Source organism: Leiobunum rupestre, chromosome 4, assembly GCF_980474605.1.
Source record: "Leiobunum rupestre chromosome 4, qqLeiRupe1.1.hap1, whole genome shotgun sequence".
Classification (NCBI taxonomy): Eukaryota; Metazoa; Arthropoda; class Arachnida; order Opiliones; family Sclerosomatidae; genus Leiobunum; species Leiobunum rupestre.
The window spans coordinates 64,332,121-64,346,163 of NC_143387.1; the positions used below are offsets into that span (position 1 = coordinate 64,332,121).

General features: G+C 36.3%; 2 protein-coding genes across 2 annotated transcripts; one reads left to right on the forward strand and one right to left on the reverse strand.

Moving 5' to 3' along the window:
* Positions 1-4,158: 4,158 nt before the first annotated feature.
* Positions 4,159-5,301, reverse strand: LOC149948738 (putative G protein-coupled receptor No18). The gene has a single exon (XM_090171140.1). The coding sequence runs from the start codon at positions 5,293-5,295 to the stop codon at positions 4,159-4,161; it is 1,137 nt and encodes a 378-aa protein (XP_090027266.1). The 5' UTR covers positions 5,296-5,301.
* A 6,729-nt stretch (positions 5,302-12,030) lies between these two features.
* LOC149948739 (uncharacterized) lies at positions 12,031-13,140 on the forward strand. The gene is made up of 3 exons (XM_090171143.1): positions 12,031-12,364; positions 12,610-13,055; positions 13,135-13,140. The coding sequence occupies exons 1-3, from the start codon at positions 12,031-12,033 to the stop codon at positions 13,138-13,140; spliced, it is 786 nt and encodes a 261-aa protein (XP_090027269.1).
* Positions 13,141-14,043: the final 903 nt, after the last annotated feature.

The following is a 14,043-nucleotide window of genomic DNA, read 5'->3' on the forward strand; positions in this document are numbered from 1 at the left end:
GAGCCTTTTAAATTTATTCGTGTAACATTTAAAACGCAGGTTAACAATATCACAATATGGTTTTGGTGTTGCACAGGCTGGGAGATTTTTCTTGTCGATTTCGACGATAAAAGTACAACACTGAGTTATTCGGAATTCCGAAAATTTCATTAATTTGCGGTCGATTTTATTGTAATTTGTGCCAAAATATTTTGAAAACGACTCGTTGAGAAATTACGAACGAATATACGATTTTTATCGACGGATAATTTGATAGTTTATTTTTTTTAAATGTATTAGGAATTCAAGTTTATTATTTTACGCAGTGACTGAAGTTTTAAAAACGTTTAATTAAAACTTATTAAAATTTTTACAGCTAGCTTTCAAACCGCAGTTCTTCATCAGGCCACGTGCCAACGTTTTTAAAACTTCAATCATGTAGAATCGTGTCTCTGCGTAAAATAATAAAATTTAATTCCTAATATTGCAAGCATATGAATGTTTTTAATCTATATATTTAAATGTATGTTCGTGGTGGTGGTAAATTGGTAGGTTTGATTTCGCCAAAGTAAAATTCCCCTGAGATTTGGCGAAATATAATGAGCTATACTTGAGAACCAAGTTCAAGCGAGTCTAAAAACCCCTATTTTAGAAAGAAAGGTTTTGGTATTAAATCCATTGTAATCTTAAAATGAAAGTGCGCGGAAAGACGGTTATCTCGACTCGCTTGACTCTCGCAATCATTTGATTCTCCATTTTCGCTAGGCTACAATTATACCTTAAGCTTATCAATGACATCGATGCTTACGGTTTGAACTCCAATTGTAGCGTACAGATTCTCCGTTTCAATTCGATTAATCCATTAATTTCTCTAATTATTCGCTTCAAATGATCCAATAAACGAATTAGGGTTTTTTAACCTAATTATCTTTTTCCTCCACCTTAAAAGCTTACCTAATTAACGCCAGGTTCTAAAATTAACGGGTATAAAATATAATGTTTTTTTAATTGACTATAATTTGTACTGTTGTTATAGGCCTCCGAATTTAGCGATGTTACGACACTAATAATAATCCCATCCCGGAACCTTTTTCTCATTTCTAATAGAGTGATTAGTTTTCTGGAGGTAAATCAATAAATAATGTGGCTTCATTTTTAAATGAATTTAATAATTTTAAGATTTATGGCGCTCATATCATTAAGATTGGTATTTTTACTTTCCAATTTTTACAATTCCTTAAGAACGGAAATCAAGGTTGGTGTAAAAGACGATTTGGTTTTGCGTGACGTAATTTGATAACAACCATTAATTAGGTCCTCGAAATAACCGATTAAAATTAAATTTTAACGTTTAAATAAAATAAAATTTATTTTAGAAATATAGTGAACTTTTGACTTAATTTTTATAAAAAAATTAAATATTTAAATGTCCATATGTTTTTCACGTTAAAATTTTATTATCATATGTTTTCCCCGTTAAAATTTTATTATCATATGTTTTCCCCGTTAAAATTTTATTATCATATGTTTTCCCCGTTAAAATTTTATTATCATATGTTTTCCCCGTTAAAATTTTATTCAAATATGTTTTCCCGGTTAAAATTTTATTCTAATTTGTTTTCCCGGTAAAATTTTTGTTCTAATATGTTTTCCGTGTTAAACTTTTATTATAATCGTTAGGTTTCCTAGTTTTGTTAAAGTAGTTTTAAACTTAAAATGTCAAACTGTGATGTGAGTGTTAATTTGATCGTACTTTAAATTTAAAGAGATTATATAATATTGGTCCCTGCCTCCCTGGTTCAACCTTATGATAGATTTTTGTTATATAGCAAAATGTATATTTATTGATTCTGTATTAACTAATATTTATTTATTCTATAAATTTATCGAGATATTTAAATTGTTTAATCCACGAGCATAGTAAATAGAATTGGGTGACTCGATTTCTGATAGAAATTGGAAGAACATAAGTTAACCTACAATTAGTATTGTAGTCATCAATAAAGTTCGATAATTCCGTCTTGTTCAATATTAATAAATAATTTCAACATTAACTAAAATGATTGATACATTTTCAATCAGAAAAGGGAACTTTTCCTCATTGAACTCAATTGGAAATAAATATTTGAACAACAAGTGGGAGAGTTCCACTAGTTTTTGCCATGTCAAATCTTGCTTCTAAAAAGATATGGCCAATTTGATAACTTAATGCAACTGGAATCAAGACACATCGAATTTGAATCCAATTCTATTTGTATCCAATTATTTTTATCAATTTTTTATAAAGTTGAATGACGTACGTTGCAGTGGGATCAAATATAACACATTTTAGTGGATCTGCCTAATTTAGTATAAAATTTTGAAATCAAAACCACCATTTTCGCGAAGTTGTATTCCAGCAACTTTGAAAATTGATGGATTAAGAGCTATTGGGGAACTCTCGAAGCTATAGCTTGCTGACCCTTTAGCCACGTTCACACTAGAGCCTAAAACCCAGTTTAGGTCGGTTTGAATGCCAGTTTTGACCGCCTACGATAATTCTTGGTTCACACGTGCGAAATCGCTTCACCCGGTTCGCTTATAGCCAAGGCTTAACGCCATTTCAAATTATGACTAGAATTTTGAAAATACTAAAATGTATTCCAAAACAATTAGTTAATCATGTTTAATATACATATAGTAATATTATTTGACATTGTTTAGAATTTTATCCCCATTATTTTTGAAAATACGAGCAATTTGACTTCCCCGCCTTGTCGTTTTGAAAGCGATTCTAAGCGAACTGACTTGGACGAGTTGCTTCCCGAACAAACACGAAGCGATTTCTCACGTTGGTTTTAAAAACCAGTTATCTAAACGAAGCGAATTTAGGGGTAAGTGTGAACGTAGCTTACTTGTTGCGAGGATTAACAATTTACCAATTAACAACGCATTTCGAGTAGATAATTTAAAGAATAGGCGTAACACCTCTTAACGTTCGATCTTTTAGCCTTTAAGGTGTACCCTGAGAGATGCTTCAGTATATTGGGTTTGGAGCTAGAACGATATAGAGCTATCTCAGTCGTAAACTATCGTGGGAATATAGTGTCGTCCGCGATCCGCTGGCCACGGATCAAATTAGCCTTCGCTCGATCGGCTTTCTCCGTCACGGCGGACTAATCTCTTCGCTTAAATGGGAATTAGCGCGTAACTTTACAAGCGAAACAATTAACGGACCCTCGAAAATTTCCAATCCAATCGGAGAGCGGGCAACGGGTCCCGCGGTGCTCCTGCACGACGCGCGGGTGTGAGAGGCAATTCGTAGTAGTTACCCCGGTGAAAGTGTTCGAATCAATGGTGCCGTTGCTAGACGACGGAAAGATCGGAGAGGAATACTTGCCTTGATTTCTCTTTTGACTAATTATAGTTCCGATGGGGGGGGGGGTTCAAAACTAAGCCCACCCTTTCTCGTCATGGCGCCGAAAGCGAAATCGTCTTCTTATTGCCAATTAAAATCTTTGTATTGCCATTTCTTCTTTGAGCTTAATTATGTTTATGATATGAAACGCGATGAATGCGGATACATGTTTCATTTATATAAGTGCGTGTACATTGATTTTCGTTTATGTTAAAAGAAAGAACCTATTTAGGGAACCTTCCAGGCCCACTAGTAGAATTCTTTCAAAAGCCATCTGATGCCGGTCGTAACTTTTTAGTTTATCTTGATTTTACTCTTTAATTTAGCTCGAATAATTTTAAAGAAAGCTTAATTTAATGATCGAATTAATCACAAATATCGAAATAGTTGGTAGATTCTCAAGTAATGTGTCAAGAAAATTTTTTTAAAATGTTAGTTCTCAACAGATGGCTTTATTGTTTCAATTTTTCAGTCAGACCTAGATTATACGGGTTGACTTGTAGGTTTTCAGTAACCTTAATAAGTTGTTGATAAAAGGTTATATCAATGACGTTGTAGGAATTTCGGTCCTCGGAAAACAATGTCGGAAACTGTCACCTTTTTAACCGCTATATATGACGAATTGACGTAACCTTAATATAGGTTATTTTTAACGTAAAGTAATTGAAATTTTCAACGCACCATTATTTTAAAACAAACGCGGGAACTCGAAATAAGCACATCGATTTTGAACGATATTTTTGAAAGATTTACACGAATGATTAATATCAGTGAGAGTAATGTTAGAGATAGTGCCTCTCTTCGTGACCATTTCCCAAGTTGGCTCTGACCGGGGACGGTGGTAACAAACTGTTCCCCGCGTAACAAGAACCCGCGTGATGACTTTGCAGACCGGCCCACGGATTCTCGGGCGTGATACTCGGCGTTCGGCAATCGGGAGTGCAAGGAGCGTCCAGGAACAGGCGGTCCATCCTCTGCATACTCCGGCTGGTCGTACTGACCTCGTCGAAACCGGGACCCTCTCGCTTGGGTTCGTCTTTGCAACACAGAGTTCTCTTGAAGGCCTCCTTGAATTCGCGATTCAAGAAGGCGTAGATGCACGGGTTGAATGAGGAGTTGAAGTAGCCCAACCAAGTGATGGCCGACCGGGCCTCGTAGGCCAGTTGGCAATCTTCGCAGTAGGCGTCGATCAGGTACATCAGGAAGAAGGGCAACCAGCAAACGCAAAAGACACCCATGACGATGCCGAGCGTCCGGATCGCTTTCGTGTCGGTGATGAGTTGGCGCGAACGACGCCGAAGACTACGGCGGATACGCTGGTCCGTGTTCTGCAGCGACTGTTCCAACTGCCGGATCTCCCGAGACTGGCGTTCAGCGACCAATAAGATGCGGAAATAAACGTAGAACATTACCGGCAAGGGCAAGTAGAAGGAAGTCAACGAGGACACGACGGCGTATATCCGATTGACCTTCAGCGTGCAATGCTCGATTTGCGCGAACAGAGAAACGGGTTCGTCGCTGTACCACCCGAAAAAGATGGGCACGAAGGAAATGGTGGCCGAACACAACCAAACGGAAGCGATGGCCAGGAAAACCCTTCGCTTCGAGACGCAAGAGCGGTAGCGTAAGGGCTGCATGATGGCCCAAAATCGGTCCAGCGCCACGACGCATAAATGCAGAATAGACGCGGTGCAGCACATGACGTCGCAGGATATCCACAAGTGACAGGGAATGGCTCCGAACAACCAGCGACGCTCGATGTCGTATACCACCAGGAAAGGCATCACGAAGAGCGCCACGGTAATGTCGGCCGTGGCCAGACTAGCCAGCAACAAGTTGGTGACGGAACGCAAACGTCGGAAACGAACGACCACCACGATGACCAGAGTATTTCCGACCAGCGTGACCGCGATGACCATGGCGCACAGGAGAGCCCCGAACGCTCTGAAAGTGCGGAATCCGTGCGAAGAATCGGCCAGGGATAAATCCTCGGCGAGCTTCACTTCCAAATCAACTCGATTTTCCGACCAATTAGCGGTGGTGTTAAAACCGTTCCACCAGGGATGGAGGGCCTTCTCATCCATTTTATCACCCGCTCCGGAAACAGCCCTTTTAAATTGAAAAGTTTTACCGTGTTTTCCGACAAACTTCGAACAACTTTCTAAACTTCGACGAAAACGAACTAATCCTATCGAGTCGCATCACCACTCTGAATCCGACGATATTTCAAGGAATGTTATTTTTCCAATAGGGGAAAAAAGTTAAAATATAGACTTTTTATTTTGAAAGATATCAACTCGTTGAGATCGTAATTCGAACCAACTCAGTCTCTAAGGTGGTTTTACTTTAAAAAGATAGATATCCAAAATATTATTCCTACTTTTTCCTTCTCTCCTACTTTTTTTCTCTCGTCGTTTCAATGAAAAGTGTACCGCTTTAAATCCTAAATCCTCATCACTTGATCGCGTGTGATGGGAAACTTTTCTTCTCCATCGCGGTATATATTCCCGCTGAAACTGCCGATCGAGTGCCTCGGAGACGGGATGAAGCGAAGGATGCGCTCTCTGGCGCTCGTCCCTCCAACTAAGGCGAGGTCACGTGGGCGTCGTTACGTCATCTTTCAAAAGGAGGCGAATCTTTCTCCCGCGAGGGTACGAAGCTTGTAGAGGAAGTAGGGCTTCGGGGGCCCTAGGGGACTCGGAGAGGCGGATAGATAGACCGTTTTGGAGGCCCTGGTGACGAAGATGAAAAGGTGCATTCTCGAAGTTACCTCGTGGCGCGTCTAACGCCCTCCCCCAGACGTTAATTCCATCCCCCCTCTTCATCATCGTACCACCTTTCTCTCCGGACGGATATATTTTTCCTGGGAAACCTTTTGTAAATGGTTATTCGCCTAAACCAAATATCTTTTGTTTACGATAAGACCCCCGCCACAAAAGGTTTGGGATTATTTTGCATCTCTCTCCGTTCCTACCACGAGCGGAGGGGGGCTTTCCTTAATAGAGAGGAGCCGGCCGATCCTCTTTTGGGGCCTTTTGTTTATGGGTTTTCACACGAATCTCTCCGCATTAAGGGGTTTTCGACGCTCTTCGCGTCTTCCGACATCATCCCTCCCGCCCTTTTCCCTATCCGAGTTTTAGCCGTAACGGAGTTGCTCCGTCTTCTAGTAAATATTTAAAGGATGGGCCGCTCACCGAAGCTGAGAGATTTAAGATAATTTACTCGAGAGTAATGAGATCTTAACAGCGCATATCTATCGCGTTTTGAGTTACGAGTTTCATTTTAAAATTTATTCCAGGTAATATGGAAAAATAATAATTTTCTTAATTGGCAGTTATATTATTTGTAAAATAACAAACTATAAAGAGAAGTGACTAGAAAACCAATACTTGTATAATTTGTGGATGTTAAGTATTTGAATCGTGTCAACTTGTATAAAAGTTTTAATTAAATGTTCGGGAAAAAGTTATCTATTTACCCCTGTAATACTACTCAACTGATTGTGCTTCGGTGTACAGGGTGAAGTTAATTTACAGGAGTTTTTAGCCTACTGTTTTATTTTCAAAGGAATGGAAGTTATTTTAAAAGTTTGGAGTATTCCGGAGATTTTCTCTCGTAACTCTCCTTCCGAGTAAAACTCTTTTTGATCAAAAGAACAGTTCCTCCTTTTGCAAATTCTCATTACTTTTTAATACAAGAGTGATAACGAGCTAGCTAATTAGAAGGAAAGAAAAATTTTAATTGGGTTCATTAGCAGGGTTCTAAAAAAGGGTCCTGTAAGGATTCTTTTAATTTTTCCATCCATCAATGATAAGTGGAAGGAAAATACAGGAGCAAAAATTCACCTTGCTGGTAGCAATAAATTATGCATATTTGGCAATTTTTTTTAGATCTACATCGACCACTTTATTTTGGTTGGGAGGGTAGACACGTGGATGAAGAATATGACTGAAACTCGATACAGTCCTAAGGGTATATAAATCGACAGACTGGAATTTAAGATTGCGACACTAGCGACACCTACCTCCCTGCGAATGGTACAACAAAATAAATTCCAAAACGAACGCTATCGTCTCGTGTTGGAATGAGAATGGCACAGGTTTGAACCCCGGTTTGAACTAATATTTTTTTTATTTGTACATTATTCGCGACCGAAACGAGCATAGATGGCGTAACGGCGTTAGCTTCTCCGAGGTAGCGCCTTTGATCAAATATAATATAGAACTCGTTACCCTCGATTTGAATTCTGAGAACTTTCTGATTGACGGTTTTGTAACGAAGCGTTTACTCACTTCCGGCACGTGACCTCCGAAAAATCGGCCTCCATCGGTAGATGCCATAGTCCTATCATGGCCAAGTTGGATGACGCGCTGTTCAAAGTTGGCCGTGGTTTATAGTTGGTTAACATGGTAACAATGGAGCAAATTTTTTTCTGGAGTTCCGGCAGGAAGTAGGTAAACGCTTTTCACAATAGGGGAGGTAGTTATTTCGAATCTAGGATACGAGGTTAATAATAGGTGAAAACTATTCGATGAGTTACCGCGCAAACTATTCGTGGAAAAAAATTCTCGAACCGTTTTAGCGCAAACAATTCGCTGCCTGGAAAGGCTGAGCTCTCTTAAATTCGTCTGCAATAGTTTTTTAGACTAGTCATTAGGTGAAAAATATTCGTAAGACCGGAACCGTTCAAAGAACTGATTCGGACCAAGCTATGACGTCACCAAAACTTCCCGGACAGTTAATAAATACAAACGAATTATACACAGCGACGGTAGTCGCTGTGTATATATAGGTAGTGTCGATTTTAGCATTATAACTGTGCTTTCCCCCACGCTTAACGCTATGGAAAAGTTAGCCCATTTGGCATTCAAAACCTATGGTAATTTAGCATGGGCTTCACGCTATGGGAAAACCAATATGCCCTATGGTAATTTTTGCCGATTTTTAACTTAAGAACTGTTTTGTTGATTGTTTTAAAATTTTTAAGGGAATCTTCGTTTAAGTGTAGTGTAATTTCTTTGGTATAATTGATAAAATAAATTGCAAAATAAGTGTTTGAAAATTAACTTTTTAAAACACATTGATTTACAAATTACCGTCAGATGGCGATACATCTACCGGTCCGGAAACGTTTACCTTGAGGGTGTAGCCTTCATTGGTTATGTCTCTGGTCAATCATCCGAATAATGCGAAAAGTAAAATGGCGGATTGCCGCCATGCTCTAGCTCGTCTTTTATATAAGCCTTGGCTAACACATTGAGTGTTACCCATTTCGTATTTTCGAATATCCCGTTCGAGTGTGGTCGTATGGTTAAAGATGAAAGATCTACGCTGCTTGCTGCTGGAGGCAACACGAGTTCGAGTCCCATCATTAAGCATGATGAAACGATATTGATTTTAATTATTTTTATTAATAATTAATTATTTTTTATTTTTTATTAATAATTCATTATTTTTTATTTTTTTATTAATAATTAATTATTTTTTATTATTAATTAATTATTAAACTATAGGTAGTGTTATTTTAACATTTTAATATTAATTTTATTATTCATAATTATACATATATAATATAATTTTAATAATTATATAGATAATATATATATAGATAATATATATATAGTATTATATATATTATATATATTATATATATATATTATATATATATAATATATAATATATATATATATATATTATATATATATATAATATATAATATATAATATATATAATTATATATATTATATATATTTGGACTTATGTAAATCAAAGACTAAACAACAACCACAAAAGTAGAGAAGTTGTTATTGATATTGACGGTAATTTTGTCACAGACAAAATTGAGCTTGCGAATCTTTTTAGAAACCATTTCACAAAGCCTTTTGATACTTCAGGTACTAACTTTAACCTTAATAATTTTCCTGTTGGTGTTATCAATACTTTTATGAATCTAGTAATCCCAGAAATTGCTGTCCGAAATGCAATTAAAAACTTAAAGCCTAGGAAAGCTTTCGGCTACGATAATCTCCCGTCTTATGTCATAAAAGGCTGTATCAATGTATTTACTCCAATTCTTGGTACTATTTTTAATCTTTCATTAAGGTGTGGTAAATTCCCAAATCAATGGAAAACCTCTTTGGTTCTTCCTGTATTTAAGAAGGGTCTAAAAGGTTGTATCGACAACTACCGTGCAATATCTCTCATAACTGTAATTTCAAAAATATTCGAAATGATCATGTATAAATATATTTATAAGTGGTTTGAACCCTACCTGTCTCCCGGGCAACACGGTTTCAGTAGTGGTCGCTCTACAGCAACCAACCTCGTATCTTTTGCTATAATGATGTCGAATCTATTGTAACTACTCGGGGTCAGGTCGACTCTATTTATCTTGACTATTCTAAGGCCTTTGATAGAATGAACCATGATTTGTTAATAGGTAAACTGCAATGCTATGGCATGGGTGGTAATGTTTTGAAGCGGTTAAATAGTTACCTTAAGAACAGAAAAAATATATTAAAAATAAATAACGAAGTCACGAATGTGAGCTACATTTCTAACATAGGTGTCCCTCAGGGCTCTGCCTTAGGCCCCTTGTTATTTAGTATATTTGTTAATGACCCGCGTTTCTCTATCAAAAACGACTCTAACTTAAAATCTTACGCTGATGATAATAAGCTATATAGAGATATTGTTCAACCCATTGATTGTAAATTTTTAGAAAACGATCTATCACAACTTGATAACTGGAGCACTGAGAATGGTTTACCGTTAAATCCTGAAAAGACAAAAGTTATCTCGTATACTAAAAAATTTAATAGTATATTGTTTGACAACAAGATTAACGACACTGTCCTTACTCGTACTAATAGCACTAGTGACCTAGGTATACTTTTCGATTCGAAAATGTTGTACGCGAATTATAGGGGACTGCTATCGGATCATTTACGCAATTTGTAAAATAGCAAGAAATCTAAAATCCAAAACCGTGTTCGTTAGTCTCTATGTTAGCTTGGTTCGCAGTAAAATATAGTATTGCCATCAAATCTGGGAAGGCTGTAGTAATTATCTCCTCGCAATAATCGAGAGAATTCAGAGAAAATTTATTCACTTATATTGTCATTATTTTCAAAAACCTATGTCATTTAACTATGTGGAGACCTTAAATAACTTAAAATTACAAACAATTTATAATCGTATTTTTAAACGCGACGCTTTATTTTTAAATAAAATTCTTACCAACAAAATTGACTGTGCGAATCTACTCGAAAAAGTTAAACTAAAAATTCCTCAGAGAAAAACTAGAAATCTTTCTTGTTTTTATACTTTAAATAAAGGTGTAAACCCTATTAAAAGAATACAAGACAAATGTAATAGTTTAAGTAAGAGTGTCGACTTCTTTGAAACTAACTGCCCAAGATTCATGAACTCTCTGAACAATGTTCTAATACCGAACAAAGATTTTGATGTATTCTAATTGGCTGTTCTTCTAAATGTGAAATCGACAATGTATATTATAATATGCAAAATTTATTTAATATTTAATATTAAATTTAACGTAATTATCTAACATGTGTAACACTGTGAAATATGTATTTCTTTAATTTATTTAACGCATTTATATAACACATGTAGCGCAGTCAACTCGACAATATATTTTATTTGCTGTATTTATTTAATGTAATAATTTAAAACGTGTAATACTGTAAAAAGTACAACTTTGTATGTTGTGTTGCACGCAATAAACAATTTTATCTATCTATCTATCTATATATATATATATACATGTATATGTAATATATTATATATTGAATCAAGAATTTATTTATTTATACTCAGGGGTTATTATGAATATGTCGAGATTATTTTGAGCGTTTTCCCAGTATGCTCCTCCGCTTAAATAAAATCAAATAATACTGCAAGCTCATTATTTCTTACATTTCTTACAAAATTACGTTTTTCAACGCGATTAACTTGCTGCGAGTGAGCCTCCTATTTTCCTCCCCCTATAGTGTGACCCACTCAGACACACTAAGTCAACATTTCCATTTTGGAAATAAAAGCGTCATTAATAATTAATTTGTACAAAATAATTAATTTGTACCAAAAAATAAATACTCGTATACTCTTGAATACGCATTATTATTATTATGCCCTGTTTTTAAGTAGAAACGGAACTGAACTTCTGCGTAATAGGTCTTTCGATAAATTCAGCTACGCTTGCCGAACTTGTTTATATGTTGCTCTAACGTCATAGCTTTATTTTAATAGTTTTGACAAGCGCTCGCGAAATTCCGAGTTCAATACACCCTGTAAATTGCAAAAATCCGGAGGGTATTTTGGACTTTTTTCAAGTAAAAAAAATAGAAGAAAGTGGTATGAGCATTTGGGAAAAAAATCTGGATTTAATGTGTTTTCCGGACTTATTTGTTAGTGGTAATTATGGAAAATACTCCGATAGACCATTTGCTAAACTGTCTGAATCAGATTTTCGTCTTCAAAGAATTTTAAACAAGGATAGAAGATTTTCTTATAATGAACAATACCTCTTTCATCTTCTTTATGACAGTGAAATCAAAGGTTTGTCGAATAGCATCGACCATTTGTCCCGTATGAGTGGAAAAAAAAATTCTTTTAGTTCGCTAGTTAATAAAATGGAAAGCAACGATAAGGAGTTGGAAGCTAGTTTGACAGCTTACATGCAAAATATGCGAGGTACTCAAGAATATTGGTATAAGCGATGCGGTGAAGTGAAAACAATGTGTTTTTATTATGGTCCACCTACGTGGTTTGTAACTCTAAATCCGGCAGAATACGATTGGATTGAACTACATGATCATTTGCGATCTTTTTACCCGTTAAATGAAATTTGTTTAAAAGTTCCTGTTGGTGAACTTTGCAATAACGACCCAGTTGCAGTAACACGACATTTCCACAATAGGTTTCAAGCAGTTTGGCAAAATCTCATAATGAGTAAAGAAAACGCAGGTTTGGGGGAGGTTGAACATTTTTTTTTGGAGGTTAGAATATCAAAGTCGATGTGCTCCTCATATTCATTTTATTTTATGGATAAAAAACGCACCGATAATTGGCGAAGCGTCTGATAAGGACCTTTTGGACTTTATCCAAAAACATTGCACTTGTGCGTTGCCAGATAACACTAATAGCCCAACGTTGTACGATTTAGTATCCAAGTATCAATGACTGATTGCGTGTTATGAGAAATGCTTTAGGTTGTTTGAAGCTACTTATAATCGATGAAATTTCGGTGGGGTCTTCAGCTTTGCTCGCTTACATTCATTTGAGATTTTGCGAGATAACTGGAAAAGAGGAACCATTTGGTGGTATTTCAATTTTAGCATTAGGAGACTTGTTTCAATTACAGCCTGTAAAAGGGGATCCGGTATTTTCAATTTTATCTCATATAGAAGCTCGTAAACTTATTGGTTCAGTTGGTGGTTCTAATCTATTTCGTCAGTGTTTCAAGTTTAATGAATTAACAATTAATAAGAGACAGAAAAATGACCATGCTTATGGAGAAATGCTTGCTAGAATACGGGTGGGTGAGGTAACAGAACGTGATGTTGAAGTTTTGAAAACGCGTTTAATTCCCAGAGCGGACAATGTTGAAGAGATTGCTGACTATTATGACATGTTGTCTAAAGAAGGGAAAAAAACAGTTTGTTTATTACCAACTAACAAAATGTGCGACACTATAAATAATATTATGCTACAAAAATGTGGTAATCCTATTTTAGAAATAATGAGTGTTGACCAATGTCATGGTCACCAAGAAATACAAAAACTGTGAAAAATCAGTTAAAGAAATTGGAAAGTAATATCTCTGTTACAGCTGGTTTGGAATCGAGATTGTTGCTTTGCGTCGAAGCTCGAATAATGCTGAGGATAAATTTAAATATGGAAAAGGGGCTTGTTAATGGAGCCATGGGTACTGTGAAAGCTATTAAAACCAACGCAGAAGGAATTATTTCTGAGCTATTTGTTAGGTTTGATAATCATGCCATAGAAGAGAAAATTGAAAGAGTTAGGGTGACGTTCGAAATTATGGCAAATGTTTATGTTCTAAGAACTCAGTTTCCTGTGGTTTTAGCGTACGGAGTTACCATTCATAAAAGTCAAGGTATGAGTGTAGAATGCGCCATGATAAACATTGGAGCCAGTGGGTTTCAAAGTGGAATGGCGTACGTGGCTCTTTCAAGAGTTGTGTCTTTAGACGGTGTCCATTTACTTGATTTAGATCCTTCCAAAATATTTGCAGATTGGAAGGCTATATCAGAGTATAATCGCCTCAGAGCTGAGTTTAGGCCGGATTTGCCTCAAATAGGGTTGTTTAAAAAGAAGAAAACTAAATCAAATTTTGTAATACCTGTTGAGGTATTACAACAATCGGGCAACGACATCGATAGGTGTGCTGAACTTGATTCTTCTAGAACTATGGTGCCTAAAAGCAAAAGTGCATATATTCCGAGTGAAGTTTCTTCTCTTACATTGAAAGGTTTCATCAATAACGATAACTCTCGCTATGCTACATCTATTTTGCAAGTTCTTTTATACGTTCCTGAATTTGTTAGAAGTATTCAAGAAAAGGTTATTACTCCAGGGCCAACAACTGCTGCATTGCAACAATTGCTGATAGATAAATTAGA